The sequence below is a fragment of the Cyprinus carpio genome, chromosome B18, assembly GCF_018340385.1.
Source record: "Cyprinus carpio isolate SPL01 chromosome B18, ASM1834038v1, whole genome shotgun sequence".
NCBI classification, from domain to species: domain Eukaryota; kingdom Metazoa; phylum Chordata; class Actinopteri; order Cypriniformes; family Cyprinidae; genus Cyprinus; species Cyprinus carpio.
The window spans coordinates 10,928,634-10,947,726 of record NC_056614.1 but is presented as its reverse complement, the minus strand read 5'-3'; the positions used below and the strand labels follow the sequence as shown (position 1 = coordinate 10,947,726).

The 19,093-nt window shown below is 38.5% G+C and overlaps 2 protein-coding genes across 2 annotated transcripts; both read left to right on the top strand.

Moving 5' to 3' along the window:
* Positions 1-1,000: 1,000 nt before the first annotated feature.
* On the top strand, positions 1,001-4,647 carry LOC109075204 (extracellular calcium-sensing receptor-like). Its single transcript, XM_042743801.1, is given in 7 exon segments — positions 1,001-1,494; positions 1,700-1,994; positions 2,152-2,937; positions 3,292-3,513; positions 3,583-3,706; positions 3,848-4,417; positions 4,420-4,647. Coding segments are annotated over 7 exon segments (2,310 nt in total). The 5' UTR covers positions 1,001-1,273; the 3' UTR covers positions 4,512-4,647.
* Positions 4,648-7,399: 2,752 nt separating this feature from the next.
* LOC109094832 lies at positions 7,400-12,661 on the top strand. The gene is made up of 12 exons (XM_042743392.1): positions 7,400-7,448; positions 7,737-7,829; positions 7,992-8,372; positions 8,998-9,099; positions 10,043-10,275; positions 10,694-10,872; positions 10,964-11,057; positions 11,163-11,507; positions 11,591-11,708; positions 11,828-11,919; positions 12,028-12,142; positions 12,630-12,661. Exons 1-12 carry the CDS (start codon positions 7,400-7,402, stop codon positions 12,659-12,661), a joined length of 1,833 nt encoding a protein of 610 aa, XP_042599326.1.
* Positions 12,662-19,093: the final 6,432 nt, after the last annotated feature.

Below are 19,093 nucleotides of genomic sequence, written 5' to 3'. Positions count from 1 at the left end.
AAGTAGGAGTCAAATGTCATACTTTCCTAATTTTAACTTAACACTAATTATGTTTGGAGTTCTGTTCAGTCCCAACACATTTACAATTTACAGAGTGATTGTATAAAAGAAGATATATATATCTATATAGATTCATTCATGGCATTGGTCTCTACAAGCAATTTGGAGATGTTGCCACAGTTCTTCTGGATTCTGTTTCTTCATGTTATTCCAGACAGACTGGATGATGATGAGTTCAGATCTCTGTGTGAAGCACTGGCTGTTGCAAACAAAAATCGCACAGGATTATAACAATTAATTGCACAAAATTAATGTTTAACAATGCAAACTGGATATCTCCCACTGACACACTACAGAAAAAAAAATGAAATAACTGACTTTAAACCATTTTTTTTTAGCTGGTAAAAAATACTATTTGATATTATTTTTGAAACAGTGCCACATAATTTGCAAAAATATAACTACAATGTCAGAGTGTATTCACAAATTATTTATTTCAATAAACCAAATGTAAATTATTTAATCAATTAATACAAAATTACCTTCATATTTATATATTAAATACTAAAATTAGAAGAAATGGAATGAAGGGAACCATGTTTTTCAACAAAAGAAACATAAAACAGGGAACCCAAAAAGAGGGTTAATTTCTTATTGTTACCATTCATACAAAATATGACATTATACAATTAGATATCAAACAATGGTTCAGCAGTGTGTGCTAGTGTATTAATTTACTGGACACTACAATGATGTTCTTCTTTTCCTGCAAAATGTTTTGAGAGACCATTTGGTACAACACAGGCCAAACTCAATTCTACATCTTTACTGGGACAGTACGTCCATTCTATTTATAAGTAATAATAATAGTAATAATGATAATAATAATTCAGGAATAAAAATATTAAGGACAAAAAATGCAGCGTGCAGAATATGACCTATTTGTCAGAATTGAATAAGATTGTAAACTTGTAAAAAGTAGTATAGTGCCAGAAATAAATATAAAAATGCATTTGAAATGTAACACATTTCTCCACGGATTGATAGGGGGCGGAGTGACTTTGAAGAAAGCAAGTTGTGTGTGTTTTTTTTTTTTTTTTTTTACTTATGATAATATTGTAATTATAACTGACTATTAAAATATATTAACCACGCCCTCTTACGTTTTTTTCCCCCTTGCAAATTCATTGTCACAGAAAACAATAGTGGCTATTTAAACATGGTGTAATGCTCACCTGATAAACTTGTGGAGTTCGCTGTTCCAACAGGAGACATGCATGTTTCACTCATAACAGTACTCTGCATTGCCAGGCTTTGTCCTGCTGTGTGTGGAGTTCATTTTGGCACCTGCATCCTGCAAGGCAACCCGCAGGCCCCTGCACTCTTCAAGAATGGAGACTTGGTTATTGGGGGGGTTTTCTCCATTCATGACTATCTGAGGACAGAGAAGCACACTTACACTAAACAGCCACAACCACTAGAGTGCAGTGGGAGGTTAGCATATACATGTAGGAAGGGATCAAATATTTTTAGCATGATACTGCATATATTTAACCTGTTCAAAGTTTGTGAAAATTTACAATGATCTGTTGTTTGTAATCTTATGAAATGATTATGGAAAATTGGATATGCAATTGTATTTATGTTACGTATATTTAATATATTATATAATATAATATATTTCCGTCTATTTCAACAGTGTGGGTTTCAGAGAGATGCGCTTTGTTCGTGCCTTTGAATTCGCCATTGAGGAGATCAACAACAGCTCTGATGTCCTACCTGGCGTCACTTTAGGGTATCATATATATGACTCTTGTGCCTCTGTGCCAATGGCAGTCAAAGTAGCCTTTCAGCTTGCCAACGGACTAGATCTAATATTTAACGACACTGATTCCTGTGCAAAATCTGCAGCTGTTACAGCAGTAGTCGCAGAATCTGGCTCCACACCGTCTATAAGCATTTCAAGACTTCTCGGTCCATTTGGAATTCCACAGGTGCGGGCACAATATGAAGAATGTTTTTTTTTTTTTCATCAAAGATATATGGATAGATAGATAGATGTTTTTGGACCTACACAGTATAAGTTACAAGACTTTGGTGTTTTGTGATGGGTTGCTTACTTTTCCCCTTTCTTTTCACGGTGCACAATAGGTGAGCCATTACGCAACGTGCGCGTGTCTCAGTGACAAGCGGCAGTATCCTACTTTTTTCAGGACCATCCCCAGCGATCACCATCAAGCGGCAGCACTGGCACGGATGGTCAAGCACTTCGGATGGACGTGGATCGGGGCTGTGCGCAGTGATTCAGACTACGGGAACAATGGCATGGCATCATTCCTGAAAGCTGCAGAGCAGGAGGGAATCTGTGTGGAGTATTCTGAGGCCTATTACAGGACCCAGCCACGCAGCAAACTGAAAAGAGTCGCGGATGTCATTCGCAGATCAATGGCTCGTATAATAGTTGCTTTCCTGGCCTCAGGTGATATGAGAATCCTTTTAGAAGAGTTGAGCCAGCAGCCTCCTCCCCCGATGCAGTGGATTGGCAGCGAGGCGTGGGTTACAGACCCAGAAATGCTGCGTTTTAATTTGTGTATCGGTGCTGTAGGCTTTGGAATCCCGCGGTCTGTTATCCCTGGTTTTCGTAATTTTCTACTTGACCTGTCTCTACAACAAGCACTTAATTTTCCCCTGCTGACAGAATTTTGGGAAAGTTCATTCAGCTGTAGTCTAAACCGGCAGACAGGTTCTTCTACTGGTATGCCAGCATGTGATGGCACGGAGGACCTGCGCGCTTTACAGAACCCGTACACAGACACGTCCCAGTTGAGGATCACTAACATGGTGTACAAAGCCACATACGCTATAGCGCATGCCCTCGATGCTATTGTCTGTAACAAAAAACATTGTGTCAAAAACGTAAAAGTTGAACCGCGGCAGGTACATTTCTCTTGTTGTACTCAAACTGACTTTTAAATTACGTTCAACAAAGAGAGATATACGTTTAATCTAATTAAACGTTTCTTCTATGTGCCTTTGTGTGTGTGTGTATGAGTTTGTTTTATATATATATATATATATATATTATAATATATATATACATACATATATACATACATACATACATACATACATATATATATATATATATATATATATATATATATATATATATATATATATATATATATATATATATATATATATATATATATATATATATATATATATATAGGCTACATACGTATGTACACACACACAACTCCATCTGGATTTTGTTTGTCCCTCCTGCAGGTTTTTGATAAGCTTAAGCAAGTAAACTTCACTCAAAATAATTATCATATTTCGTTTGACGCCAATGGAGACCCTGTGGCAACCTATGAACTTGTGAATTGGCAGCTTCAGGAAGACGGTTCAATTGATTTTGTGACAGTGGGCCATTATGATGCATCCCAGCCTAAAGGCCAAGAATTCAGCCTGAGTAGAGCTATTATTTGGAACGGTGGCAAAGAAACGGTATAAAATATTTTGTTATGTTTCTATCAGTGAATATCTGTGAGTCATGTGTGTACTTGTTACCTGCAGGTGCCTGTGTCTGTGTGCAGTGATAGCTGTCCACCTGGCACTAGGAAGGCTGCACAGAAAGGAAGACCTGTCTGCTGTTATGACTGCATTAAGTGTGCTGAAGGAGAGATCAGCAATGAGACAGGTGCGTTTTTTTTTTTTTTTTTTTTCAGGCTTAAAGCAACCCTGCTCCACCAAGCCATTTATCAATCAATTTTCCATTTTCACAATCCATCACAGGGCTAAAACGTTGATGTGTAATTTAGCTATTAATTCAATTTTTCAGATTCTGTAGATTGCTATCCATGCCATCCTGAATACTGGCCTAACAAGGAGAAGGACAAATGTCTTCCAAAAACAGTGGAGTTTCTCTCCTGGGATGAGATCCTCGGTATCATCCTCACTGTTTTCTCTGTAGCCGGAGCTTTGGTAGCTTTGAGCATGGCTTTAGTGTTCTACAGAAACAGGACCTCTCCGATAGTAAAAGCCAACAACTCAGAGCTGAGCTTCCTACTGCTTTTCTCACTGGCTCTGTGTTTTCTCTGTTCACTTACTTTCATTGGTCGGCCCACTGAGTGGTCCTGTATGTTGCGCCACACAGCATTTGGAATCACGTTTGTCCTCTGTATCTCCTGTGTTTTGGGGAAAACAATTGTGGTGTTAATGGCATTCAGGGCAACACTTCCAGGAAGTAATGTTATGAAATGGTTTGGACCTCCTCAACAGAGACTCAGTGTTTTGGGCTTCACTCTTGTACAGGTACTTATATGTGTGCTTTGGTTAACAATATCCCCCCCTTTTCCTTACAACAATATGCAACACTACAAAGAAAAGATAATTCTAGAATGTGGTTTAGGATCAGCTATAGGTTTCTGGGCTGTACTGGGTTATATTGGCCTCTTAGCTTTCCTTTGCTTTGTTTTAGCTTTTCTTGCCCGAAAGCTGCCTGATAACTTCAATGAGGCTAAGTTCATCACATTCAGTATGCTCATATTCTGTGCTGTATGGATCACATTTGTTCCAGCTTATGTTAGCTCTCCAGGGAAATTCACTGTAGCTGTGGAGATATTTGCCATTTTAGCTTCAAGCTTTGGTCTGATTCTTTGTATTTTCGCTCCTAAGTGTTTCATTATAGTTTTTAGACCAGAGCAGAATACCAAAAAACATTTAATGGGTAAAGTACCATCAAAAGCCCTCTGAGATGCACACACAGCTCTCATGCCAACAGTTTAATTTATGAGACATTGTTATTTTAATGTGTCAACTTTCACACCTGATATAGCTTATATATAGTTTTACATGTTTTGCTTACATGTGCTAATTAACATGTACTGTATATTTTAAAACTGTTCCAAAAATAGTTTAAACAGAAAACTTAAAATGAAAAAATAAAAGATATATAATCTTTCATTTAGCATGTTTGAGTTTGAGATGTATGAATAAAATATGATTTTATATAAAACATTTCTTTATAATAGTCTAATATTTGTGATGTTTTACAAATTCATGTAAACTATTTGTACCATTCATCTTCTTTGGTAGTTTTTCCATTCACAAATAATTTTTACAATGTTCAATTATGTAGAGATCACGAGAGAAGAACCCAGCTCACAACATTACGTAACTGTTACGTAACTGCAACGTAATCTGGTGACCAAAGTTTCGTCGTGGCGACGGAAAAGTGAAAGGTGCGTATACGTCGCCACAACATAACTTTGTGACGTTGCCAGTAAGTAACTGCGACGTCGTGGCAACGTCGCGGATCGGTAGTTGTGTGCTGGTAATCAGTTGGTAATTTCTTGCGGACATGCAGTAGTTTAACCTTATTTATGTCCTCATATGCCCAAACTGATTTAAATAATTATCACAACAAATTATACCTTAGAGCTTAACAACACAACACATTCACACTAACAACACAAAAAGCAACACAGTCTCACTCGCTACTCGTCAAATGTCTGACGCATGGTCAAGGGATCTGGCGTCACTTTTTTTGACGCACTGGGTATACCTTTGACGTCTTTTTTCAACGTGGGGGGTAGTCCGATAGACTTCTATGGAACTAAACAGCGTTGAAATTTGACGTCTTGTTTCAGCACACCACAACCCATTGTCTGCCTCGTATGGATCTAGACTACAATAAATAAAAATAAAAAGGAACAGGTTACAAAAAATGATCTATGCCAAGGTGAGTCAAATGGCGGCCCCCAAATGGCGGGTTTTTGATGTTTAAAAAGCCTCGCAATCTGATATCAAAGCGCCCGCAAAGGTTTAGCGCGTTCATCAGCGGTGAGTTTAACAACGCTCACCTGCAGGGAAAACGGCATTCAGAGATGAGTTTAACAACGCTCACCTGCAGGGAAAACGGCATTCAGAGGTGAGTTTGACCAAAGCAACGCTCGACTGCAGGTAAAACAGCATTAAAAGGTGAGTTTAACAACGCTCCAAGGCACGTGCAAGTAAGCAGTTTAAGCGTTTTCTTATCATTGGTAGGACACCGCTTTAACTATAGCATGCTGGATAACGTATTTTTATCAGAGGTTTGTTGATTTTAATAAATGCATATAAATGCTACGATTGTGTTCAATTAATCTTTTTATTATTATTATTATTATTATTATTATTAAATCCTCTAAATTAATAACGCTGACATCACCGTATGGGCGATCCCAAGGTCCATTGCGATTTTCCACTCGGTAAGTAAAGTAATGTTAGAAGGCTTAATTAATAAAGATCGATACTATTCTTACATTTACACATTAAAAACTGTTGAATCAGGACAAGAAGTTGTGTTTAGGAACTTTACATTTTTTAAGGTGGCCATATCTTATGACGATAAATAATGGAAAACATTCTAAAAAAAATGGCTTTCTGTACCAAATGTGCAGGCTAGCAAAGTTAGCTAATTGAATTCAAGTTAATTTTTTGTCGCATATAATCATGTAAGGTACAATCATAAGAGAATGTAAGATTTTCATAATGAGACATCAGCTATAATGTATTTCTGCGTTGGGATTCTTCTTGTGGTTGTATGTCGTTGCTCTTTCTTTGCCAAGTGTTTTGTGCCCATTTATATACAGTAAAATTATCACAGGGAAAAGGAAATAAACCAGTTAAAGAAATATTTTTCCTTGTTAGTACAAAAGTAGAATTAATAACTTATAAAACATATTAAAAAAAATGGCACTGATTATCAGCCAAACTGGCATTTTGAATGGTTGGTATCAATATCAGCCATGATTGTAAAGATCAGTCCATCCCTTTTGAGCTATTGTATTGTGAGTTTTCAGGCAACACCCAGCCCTACAGTATTCTGGCCTAATACTATAAGCACCCACAGACCTCCCCGCCACATCCCAAACCATGGGCAAACTTGACCAACATTTTCTCAAGTTCTTAAACCTTTCAGTTTTTCAGTATATATGTATTTGTATGTAGCATGATCTTCAAATCTGAATGTATTATCTTTCCCTTCTCTCAACAGGTCCCCTTGTTCCTTCATCATTTATTTTAAAACTTCTGTTTCATTAAAAAGCAAAAACAAAGGCACTTTTAAGAGCCACGTTTGTCTATTTAATTGTTGTTAGTCCGTCTAGTTCTCCGTGGTTCTTGCTCATTTGCTCTTCCCCCTATCCCTTTAGTGTTGTTTTGTTTGTCCTTGTTCGTCATGAGTGACCATTCCAATTTCGAACAGGTCCTTGATGAGCTTGATGAGCTTGTTGAACATTCTGAATTAAATTATGAACTCCAGATGATTTCATTAATAAGATGTCGGGAGAACAGGAGGCAGCACCATCCACCAGCCATCAACCTGTCAGGTGGTTGAAGAGAGACAGTGATGGAAAATGTTGTCTATGACAGACCAAGGTCATCCCGAAACCAAATGGGTCAGTTTTATTTTTCAGTTATATTACTTAAAGGAGAACTCCTGTGATTGTTCACATATATCTAAAATGGAGATGTAGAATGTTTTACCTCTTGGGATTGAATACATGAATCAGTCATGTGTCTGGTATGAGATATGCAGTTTTTATGACATACTCACCAAAGGGGTATAGACAACGTAATTGGGCTAATAAAAGTTTTGTATCATTGTGTGGAATAAAATGAGCTTGTCAAAATCTTTGGAATTGTAATGCTGTAAAGGTTGATTTAGGTTTTATTTTCTGCTACAGCTAGTCACAGCTACAGTCGTAAGGCTGGTGCTCATCCTAGAATGTTGGACAGCAGCGTTGAGCTAACCAACTACTGTCCTCCTGACACTGTTGGTATGTTCTTTTTTTGTCGCTATCAGTTCATTTTGTTTACAGATTCTAATAATTAGAATGTAAATTACATGTTTTTGCAACAGGATAACCGACAACATCCATGTTACATACTTTGATAGTGTAGAAATTATTTTTTTTAAATATGATGTACTATTTTAACAGAGACTTTCCTTGAAGAGCTAAACCACTCACAGGGTGATGACTTGGATGATCAGGAAACGGCACCAGCACCACCACGGGCCTCTTCAGACTGGTCTACTCGAAAAAGTCTCCTCTCAGAGAGGTGGGAGAAAGAAAGAGCCTGTCTGGTGAATACCATGGTAGCACAACAAAATGTGACAACTCAGATCTGCCAACAATGTGGCATCAGTCCAGCTGCTGTCCGTTGTCGTGACTGCAGACCACAACCATTTTTCTGTGCTGATTGTGATGTCAGTATACACCGAAACCACGTATTCCACAACAGGGATGCAACAATAGCTGGATTCTTTCAGCCATTGCCTCCAACAACCTGTGTCGTGGAGAGGGCTCTTTCCCAGTGTGGTAAGGTGTATTTCTTTTTTTTTCTTTCTTTTTTTTTGAGTGTCCCATTTGGGGCTGCACAATTAATGCAATCACAATTGCAATATGATCCAACGCAACTGCCTAATGGTAAAATCTGCAAATAATCATGCTTAGGTACATTTGTGACATTTGACTTTTATATTCACGTCATCCTCCTTGACTGTGCAACTTCTGGTTGGTGGGTCTACGTAGTGCGTAAAGGGTACAAAAATTCTGATTGGCGAACTTCAGTCAGTCAGTGGGTGTTAGTCTTGTACACTGGCTGTGCTTACCTATCAGAGGTGGCACAAATTAAAGACACATTTGGAATATTGAACTAAATCAAATCATTCACATTCAAAAATCATATTGGAAATGGTAATCACTTTATCTGTCAGAAAAAGCGCAATTATATATTGTGCAGCCCTAGTCCCATTCTCAGTTTATTTAAATAACTTTACAGTATAATAGGCCTCTCAGGAATCTTTTGAGTACTTTCTCTGAAACACACTTTATCTTTAAAGCTTTTCAAATCATTTATTAAAAAAAATGATTACAGAATACTTCCGAGTTAGTACATAGTACGATGCATGTCTTTAATCCCTGCATATGATGTGTCTTTCAGTGTGTATTGTGCCGTTGGAGATGCCCAAAAAAATATGTAGTTGTTCTCCAGGATCGTTGAGTGTCAACACAGGAAAAGTTGTTGCTGTGGTTACAATGAATGGTAAGAATAAGATGAAATTAAGGGAACATTCCAGATCAAGTGGCTCTAGTGTCCATATCACATTCTGGGCAAAGTGCCCATAGGGACCTGGGTTGGACTTTAACCTGATTCCACCCCATAGGGCTCTCCCACTTGCTTCCTGACACTTTCCATTGTCCTATTTGAATAAAAAAAAAACTGCTTATCTATTTCTATTCAAACGTTCCCTATAGTGGTCTGCGCTGGGCAGGATTTTCAGTCCTGCACCCATCCCCCCCCCCCCCCCCCTTTCCTGCAATATTCGGTCCCGTTCTGCAATGTGTTGTTTTAGTCCCACTCCCATCCGCATCGATAACCGTATGTGCATCTCCCGCCTGTGAAAGACCACAGGATAGGCAGGAGGGATGTTCAGTTTTGCATTATTTCACGAAAGATGCATTTGACAACTGAGAAAGACTGCCAGATGTCTGATTTTAAGTTTCTTGGTTATGACTGTACTATATGGGTGATTATAATGTAGGCTACTTTTCTTTAGAAATTCAAGAACATCTGAAGTAGCCCAGTGGTGTCCACTTCTTCTGTCATGCTTTCAATTTCAAGTTTCAGATAGAGCAGCGGGAAAGAATTGAAACCACGTAAACAACATTGTCAGTTAGACTGCTTAAACACCTTCTTTTTTTTATTGCTGCCTAACATATCATCCAGCTGAACTATAATTACATGCACTACTTTCTCATTTGTGTATGTTGTTTTACACAAATATTTAATTTGCGGAAATGCAGTGAATCATCTGTTTCTCCCGCACCAGCAAACACACCTGTCTCATCCCGGCCAGTCCCGCATAGAGCTTTCAAAACCTGTCCCGCGCTGCAGTCTTTTGTGTCGGGACATGCGGGAGGGACCTCTAGTTCCCAATGAATTTGTCAGAGTTGTGCATAATACAATGTGTTCTTGATTTTTCCAGGACGATATGATCTCAGTATGCCTGAGATGAAATGCGAGGCATGCAAAACCACATGGAGCCCTGGAGTGGATGACTTAGTCCGTAATGACTACTGGCCTGCTACCCTTCACTTTTCCACAGTGTACTCTACAGATGTGTTTTATTCATATGAAGAGTTGAAGATGGCAGCACCAGGACTGTCATGCCAAGCATTTTTAAGAATGCTTGATCAACGAACTCTCCGCTTTGGCCGTGTGAGTATTAGTGGTGGGAATCACTAACAACTAGTACTAGTATTAACGTGTATTGTAGAATGACTATGGTGACATTATCAACACATTGATTATTATAATTGGAGCATGCTGATGATATCAAAACACAGTGATTTAGCTATACACGATACATTGACAGAACGTCATCTAATATTCCAAATTTTTGTGTAAAAAACTACCGCTCTGTAAAAAAATCTAAATTCGTACACTAAATGTAAAAATTTTTTGGTTGTGATGTTTTCTGTCCATGACATACAGAGAGCCAAAAGATTTCCAATGATGCACTGGGCTGAGCAGCTGCCTTTGGAGGCTCGATGGTGGAGGATTTGGCGTCACCTTTGACCTTACTGCCTTTAGTTTACTGTGAATTATGTTGGCATGTTTTATTGTTCTGAAACAGATTGGGAAGATCACAGCAGACAGCTTCAGAAAAAGTTTTTTGGAGTGGGAGGCTGTTAGATTTGAGGTGGATAAGATCTGCAGGGAGGAGCATTTTGTCTGCCCTGCATGCACCCCAGACATGCTTGCTGTTTCTGTGGATGGAAATCGCAAGCACTACCGCTTTAAGAATGCAGCAAGGTACTTTCAAAATGTGTGTAATTTGCAGTGTTGTTAAAGTAACCTTGGCTGTGTCATATTGAAGGTCAATGTGTATCTTTCTTTCATTTAGATCTGAAGAAAAAGCCTTATTTGATGGCATCTTCATTGCAAAAGATGATGAAGTAGAGAGATTTGTGGATTACATTCATTCTACCACCAACCATGTAAACTTGTTTTATAATATTTCTTAAAAAAAAAAACACCAATAACATCTTGACATTGTTTGGGTGATTCCTTACTTTTTTTAACAACCTTTTTCCATTTTGTAGGTCTCTGGAAGAGGTGTCTGTGGAGGGGAGTGGTCAGCTGCAAGGGAAACGTCTCAGAAATCCTCAAGTAAAATTGATGAGGAGGGACTTGAGCTTGCAGTCTGTCGACATGGAGTTTTTCTCACCGCTCTCAACATGTTCAGGGGAGAAATATATGCTTATCCCCTCTACCTGCAGAACAAGCTGGCAAATACGCCAATAAGCTTTTTTGCCATGGATGTAACCTGCAAGTACTGGCCTTACCTCAACAAAGTCACAAAAAGCTGCCCGGAGCTCCAGCACCTTCTGAGCATGAAACCATTCCTCTCAGTGTTTCATGCCAAAGCCCATGATTTTAAATGCGAGGTAAGAAAACATTACAATGTCATTGACTGTCCCTAAACACCTGCAAAGGAATGTTGGCAGCTTTTAAGTATTTTCTTCAATAGGTTAAATGGAGTGGAGCTTACCAGCAAGGGGCCGGATTGACACTTGGCGAGGAGGTTGAGCAGTGTAACGCCTTCCTCTCTAGGATTGCTGTGACCACGAAGCACATGTCCAAAGCAGGTAAGGTAACCACACACTGCACTAGACTGAAAGTGTTACAAGAAAATTGTAGCCGGTGAGGGACATGTGGTGTTGTGTTTTTTTATTTTATTTTATTTTTTATTTTATTTTTTTTGTAGGACATACTGACATGCTTACATTGATGGCCATGCGCTGGAATCAGCAAAAGTTTAATAACTTGGCTACTTCACTTGCCTGCCGATATCAGAAGGTAGAGATGAGTATTGTTATTTTCTTATATTGTAAATACCTTCTATTGTATATTTTTGTAGGTATAACATTTTTCTACTTTCGTTTCCTTTTTTTTTGTTATTTGAAGGCCACAAAACGTCTGGAAAGCCAACTTCAGGACCTGGAAAGCATGAGAATCCAGCTGGCAGTGACACAGGTTGAAGTTGAGGGCTGGGTCACTGATATTAAGGAGTGGGCAGAAGGTGAGAGTTATACTATTACTTCAATGTCTCAGTTCTGCAGAATAATGGGAGACATGCTTCTGCAAGTAATTATTGTTTTAAAATGAAATCATACATACACTGTTTTTTTGGTCATGTACTTATGCAATAAAAATGCCAAATTTTAGTATGTACTATACACTATACACACTGGAAATTATGTCAAAACAAAGTACCCTGAAAGTACCTGAATGGTGCACAGTCCAGAAGTTTGGACATTTCTTGCAGTTAGTGGATCCCATCTTGGCTACGTTGTAATTTTCTTTGGTACCCTGTTTACATACTTCCTATACACGCTAATAAATATGAAATGATTGAGACTCGCATGTCCTTCCTCTAGGAGCTGTGTTTTTTTTTATAAAGGGGGAAAAAAAAAGCAAAGAGGGATCATCCTTATGACTTCATTATAGCGTTTCAGTTACTGCCATGAAAATGTGAAATGTTTACACTTTTTTTTTTTTCTTTTCAGCAACAACATCCCAAAAGAATGCCCGATCTTGACGCAGTGATCAATATAAATAGAGGTGCTGGTGGCCAGCATTAAAAGAAGGTCCCAGCGCCTTTACAAAGACACCGATGGCAGCAAAGGTCGGGCCCGGATCCGGCGCAAAAAATCAGAGAGGAGAAGGCCATTCTTAGCTCTGTTGTTGAAAAATACAACAGTATGGTTCCAGATACAGAAAGAATCGCCTTTGACATCATTCTCTCTGACGAGACAGTTTGGCCATGGCAACTTTCACATGGTGGTATGTACACAAATCTGTTGACAATTTTGTTTAATTCACAGTAGCAAAAAAATAATTATGCCTTATCCCAGATTATCTCAGAAATTCTTTGAAAAATAATCATACTTATAATTGACTTATTTTCCACGACTGTATCCCAGACGCTGTAGATCTGAAAATCAAGAGGAATGCTTTTGATGTTGTGATGGCTATAAGGAGACTTGAGGAGGAGAAGAAGATTGTTCTTTCTGAGATGGCAAAGCATTGGAAATCTCTCTCCACTCGTGCAGACACACTCAAGGAGATGTCATGCCAGCTTTCCAGTGAGGCATTGAAAAGTACACATTAAGTAATGCGTTGAAATACTATACTGTACATTGGAATTTTTTTTTTCTGATAATGTTTGTTTTACAAGGTGAGCTGTGGGATCTAAATGAAGAAGGGATCAAGGGTTTCCTCAGCTTAACTTTGAGAAAGAAGCAAGAAGTCACCAGAATGATGAAGCATGCAAGAGACTGTTATGCTAAAGTTTTGACTGGAACAAGTATGGACTTCCAGAAGTGATTGGGATGGATACGACAGTGACTCTGAATTGTCAGATGAGTTTTTATGAGCTCTCAAGTGAGAAATGAGCATTAAGTCATTTTTGTTGCAGAGTTTCCTTTTTATTTTTTTATTTTGTTTATTTTTTCTCCCACTCTAACAATGCAGCCCTATTTCTGATACCGTAGGGGGTCAGAAATGTTGCTGTGGGGGGCCACCACGGTCAAATCAACATGGAGGAAACACTGTTTGTGTGTCAGATATGCTTGAATAATAGTATTCATCATATCTACATGTGACATTACAACAATAATGAATGTAATTAATTTAAGTAACTGTTTTTCCAATAGTAATCTTCTGTTTTATGGTAGAACAAAACTGTGCGGAAAAGTTTGCAGGAAGGTGTAAATATGTGCATTGTAATAATAATAATAAACATAATTCCACTAATGTCATCTGCTGTGGCAAATCTGAGTTTTCTGACAGTTTTACATTGACACACAAACCCATTTTTTTTCTGAAGTTGGACTCTTGCATCATCTCATGCTACAAATGGTCTCTGAAAGCATCCTTGACAGGACTTTATCAGCTGCTTCTCATGTGCAGTGAAAGTACATAGAGGTTCAACAAATGCAAAAACTGGCCCAAAACTTGAAAATGTGACTTAATTATATACACAATAGTGGTTATTATATACACACAATTAAATTTTTCAGAATTTGGATGTTTAATAGGGAAGCCTCACTGAATTACTTCAAGATTTGCTTTAATAACTACATTTCCTGACTATATGAAAAACCTACAGTTGAGTGTTTAAAAATACAGCCTAATAGCTCGTTTGACTAATTTGCATTTGTTTTAAACTTGTACTGTTTGAAAAACAAAAAATAAACCATACAAACAGAAGCATTTTTTTTTCATACATGTTATTTAATTTTGTAATATTGTGGTTGATAAATATTAATAGCAGAGACTACAGGGGAAAAAAAAACATGAGCATATTTATGTGTGAGACTTTGATTTAAAATCACATTAAATTATTCAATTTTTGGCACACTTCTTGCTCAGCCTTCTGCACACAGACACAAGGAAGCAGACAGACTGACTAAAACGACTGTCTGCCAGCTGCCTCACATCACAGAGGTCAGTTAATTCTCAGCACATAGAGACTCTTTCACCTAGATATCACACTATAGAGACTGTGTCTGTTCCCCGAACTAGAAAATACAAAAAACGTCCAAACGAAGTTAAGAGTAACAATTTAATTTAGGTTCAACAAATAAAAAACAAATGCAATACGAATAAACAAATGATAAAGCTTGGCTTACTGAATATCAGATCCCTTTCTACGAAAACACTTTCTGTAAATAATATGATCACTGATCATAATATAGATGTGCTCTGTTTGACAGAAACCTGGCTAAAACCTGATGATAACATTATTTTAAATGAGTCCACCCCCCCAATGCTGGCTTAGTGTGTTGTGCTTGCACAGGGTGTGTGTGATGCGTCACGTGCAGTAGTGCGTAGAAGTACTTGTTGTCAGTGCATGTTGCATGTTGTGTGCTGCATGTTGCTCCTGCCTGCTACTCTCTGCTTTCAGCTACTGCCACCGGCTAGCCCCCCTAGTGGAGGTGAATAAGAGGAGCCGAGTGCGTAAGCCTCCTCCTGCCGGTACACAGCCTCTCTACCACCAAGACTCCTGCAGTGCCTCCACGTGGCCATACACGGATACTGGGTGCCGCGAGACCCCAGGCTAATCTGCAGGGGATCTCGGAGCAGCAGTGGGCCCCAGAGGCACGACGTGCAGGCCCACCGGCGTGTGGATACGCCCTGGCGTCTGCCAACCACTGCCCCCAGCTAGGGGTCAAATAGCATGGGCAGATAGGGCTCATAGCCTTGGATGGAAACCTGTCTAAGAGAAGGTCACTCTGAAATAAAAATCGGGACTGTGAGGAGTTGCGCCCCCTACAGTCCACTATCAGCATAGTAAAGCCAACCATGGAGCACAAAGACATTCCAAATCCTATACTTCCAGCGGCGGGAGTCCGCAGGAACATCGCGGCGGACGGTGGTGCTGGTCCTCCTCCTGGAGGATACCATGACAACTGGACCTTAAACTCTGGGATTGTCCAGAAAGAAGAAAACAAAACAACCCCAGGTATTTATTCAATACAGTGACGAAAAATATAGCATCAACAAGAGTTGGGTTCAGTTGCTTTGACGCAATCTTTTTTGTTTAAAGTGCTATATAAATAAAGGTGACTTGACTTGGCAACTCACACATCTCATTTAACCATTTCACAAGCTGATGAAAGGGTCGTGACATGGGTCAGAAGGTATCAGATGTCATAAATGTTGAACCAATCCATCAGCTCTGCGCCTATTGGTGTGTATATGGACAATACCTTTGGCTGGAAGGCCCATGTTGAAAGTGGGTGTAATCATTTAGAGCAAACACTCATGGTGAATCAGAGGGTTTTATATTATACAAGGCTGCATTACAGAGTATTTTAATATGAAGATTGTGGAGAGGAATAGAAACCAGTCTCTCCAGGCAAGCATAAATAATGGGGTCTGATCCATCTTTATTCTCCATACCAAGTATGAGTTCTTATCCTCTGGCAGAAGATATAGGTACCCCAATCTAAATGTAACATATCTAAACTATAGCCCTATTTGGACCTACAGTAGCTCAATTAAAACTTTAAATAATGTTGTTTGAGGCTGGTTGTGCAATAACTTCATGATATAACGCAAATGGTTGTGTGTTGCTCGTCACTGTTTGTGAAACATGAGCAATAGATTGTTACTGTGTGACGTGCTTCAGCAGGGTTGCCAACTCTCACGCATCTGGCGTGACACTCACGCTTGGACTTAAGCGTGAGATTGATGCTGAAAGCATAAGTGTCACGCCAGATGCGTGAGAGTTGGCAACCCTGGCTTTAGTCTGACTACATATCACTTTGTTTATGTTGTTTTTTATTGTAAGTATAGATCAGCTGTATGATAAAACAATATGTCAAGTGTTATGTGTGAAGCATTTGAACTCAAGGCAGATATCCCTCTGGGGACAATAAAGGAGGCTATCGCCCAAATCGCCCATCATCTGCAAACCATGAAATGTAAAAATTTAAACGTTGTAGTAGGACAAAATTGTCAACAGTGCTATAGCAAACACATCATTGGAAAGGTCTCAACATGGGGATTAACATATTTCATTCTGAAGAGGATACATTACTCCTGCTTTGAAATATTGACCTCTGAACCTTGAACCCAGTCCATCTTTGAAGGCTTGTCATTCAGCAACAGAAGGTGCTAAACACATAAGACCAGCAGCTATAGAAAGCTCTGGGCCTCTACTGTCATGTAGATATGGTCACCAAAGTTTAACCACTGTAAGCACTGTCAAAGATGGTAGTAAGCTATTTTCACCTATTTAACGATTACATTTTAAATCTGATGACACCAGTGTGTTCACCATCCCCCAAAATCACAGGGTGTATAAAAAATTGTACACTTTTGACTTCTAATTATGAGAAATATACCAATATATTTAAACTACAACTCCCATAATAGACGCGCCACATAAACTGTCACAAAGCATGTGCGTTATTTCGGGGGGAGGGTTGGGGGGGTGGGGGACATGTTCGACTCCTGTGATTCTGCGAAACTTAGGTCTCTGCAGAGCAAAAGTGGGCGTTTATCACCATGTGGGTATTTTCAAACTGCTGGGTGTTTCTGAATCATGCAATCTAAGTGATCCCCCTTACCCAACCCCACCCCTAAACCTAACGTCACTATTACATAAACCAATCATGTATCATGGTGTAAAAACACCTTGATCTAGTAACTCCCATTACTTTCCTGCAGAGACCTATATTTGGATTCTGCCGTGAATCACTATGGCCGTGAATGGTCTTCATTCCATTTCAAATTGCCGCCGGCCGACGAGCACACAATACATGAGACAAATACATGAAACTGTATTTTATTATTATTGTTATCTGTATTGTTTTAAATCTTCAAATACTACGTTAGACAAAAACATTAATATAACGAATATTATGTTGTTGTTGTTGTATGTTATTGTTGTTTTTTTTTTAATTCAAGAAATGTTTTACAATAGTGCAAACACACATTTCTTAGAAAGCTAGAACATTTCCCAAAAAGCATATATTAAACAAATGAAGTCAATTTTGCTAATATATATATATATATATATATATTTTACGTCACTTCTGGAGTGTTTTTGCTGGTGACAAAACCAATGATTATATATATATATATATATATATATATATATATATATGTGTGTGTGTGTGTGTGTGTGTGTGTGTGTGTGTGTGTGTGTGTGTGTGTGTGTGTGTGTGTGTGTGTGGTACATTGAAGCGATACTGGCGTTAAAGACCAGCTGATCGCTGTCCGATTCTGTGAATGAATGCCCGCATTGCATTGTGGAATATAGGCTTTGAATACGTCTAGCTCGGATCATATAATAATATTCTGTATTACAGCATACTGTAATATTTCTCCGGTAATTAGACCAAAATAATATGCAAATAAAGAAATTAATACCATGATAACATCTAAATAAATATTGATAGTTATAGTTTAAAAAATATAAATAAACAACAACAAAAAAACCCAGCTTCCCTGGCCCATATAGATTGAAATAATAACATTAAAAGTGTAAAAAAAATGTATTGTCTTCTGCTTTTTACTACCCATCGGGGGGTAGACTTGCACACACACATTCAGTGTGTCAAAGTAAATGGAAAAGGCCACTAGTGCAGAAGCCAGGGTTTCATGTGCCTTGCCTTTAGAAGCATTTTTTTAAAAAGCCTTTAGAAACTTTCCTGAATTAAAAAAACCATGCTTTCACATTTTTAGAGGCTTCTGGACCCTCTTGACATCTGGTCTTGGTAAGCCTGTGCATTTATCCACCCTTGCCTACCTCAGCTACCCTTTATACAGAAAATGTATGATTTAGCTGGTGGAATCAACTGTCTCTTCATGGTGTCAGTTAATATGATTGAAAACATGTCCCACCTTCCTACATATTTTGGTGCATCATATTGCAATATATAATTTGATGTGTTGAAGAATATTTCAGTTAATTGGCTAACCCACAAGGTGAATGGAAAGACATAAACAGAAATATAGTAAACACTTTGATTTATTTGAACACAGCTTTTAGCAAGAATCAGTAATAAAGAAAAAAACAGCATGACAGCATGTTAGGGTGGAAACCATTGAAAGTGTGTAACGTGGCTCCTCCTTCTTATCTAAAATCATCACATGCGCAAACAGGATGGCTGTGCCGTAACAGCGAACTCGACAACTCATAGCAGGTATTCAACTCATACTGAATTGTAGATGAATGGGTGACGTCACACATGCTTGACACCTGGTGAGAACTGGCAGGCCGGCTCCCATGTCTCCTCCCAGATTTTTCCACTGTAAGTATCAGTAAAAAAAAATAATAATAACAACATTAGAACAGTGAAAAACAGAGGGGCCATTTTAACATAATAGTTTCACAGCATAAATAGTTGTAAAAAATTAATTGTACGGCCTTGTATTTGTTTTTATACAAACCTATACATATATACTGTAATGCTTGATGCAATGTAACAGATAAACATCAGCCACTCCGATCTAT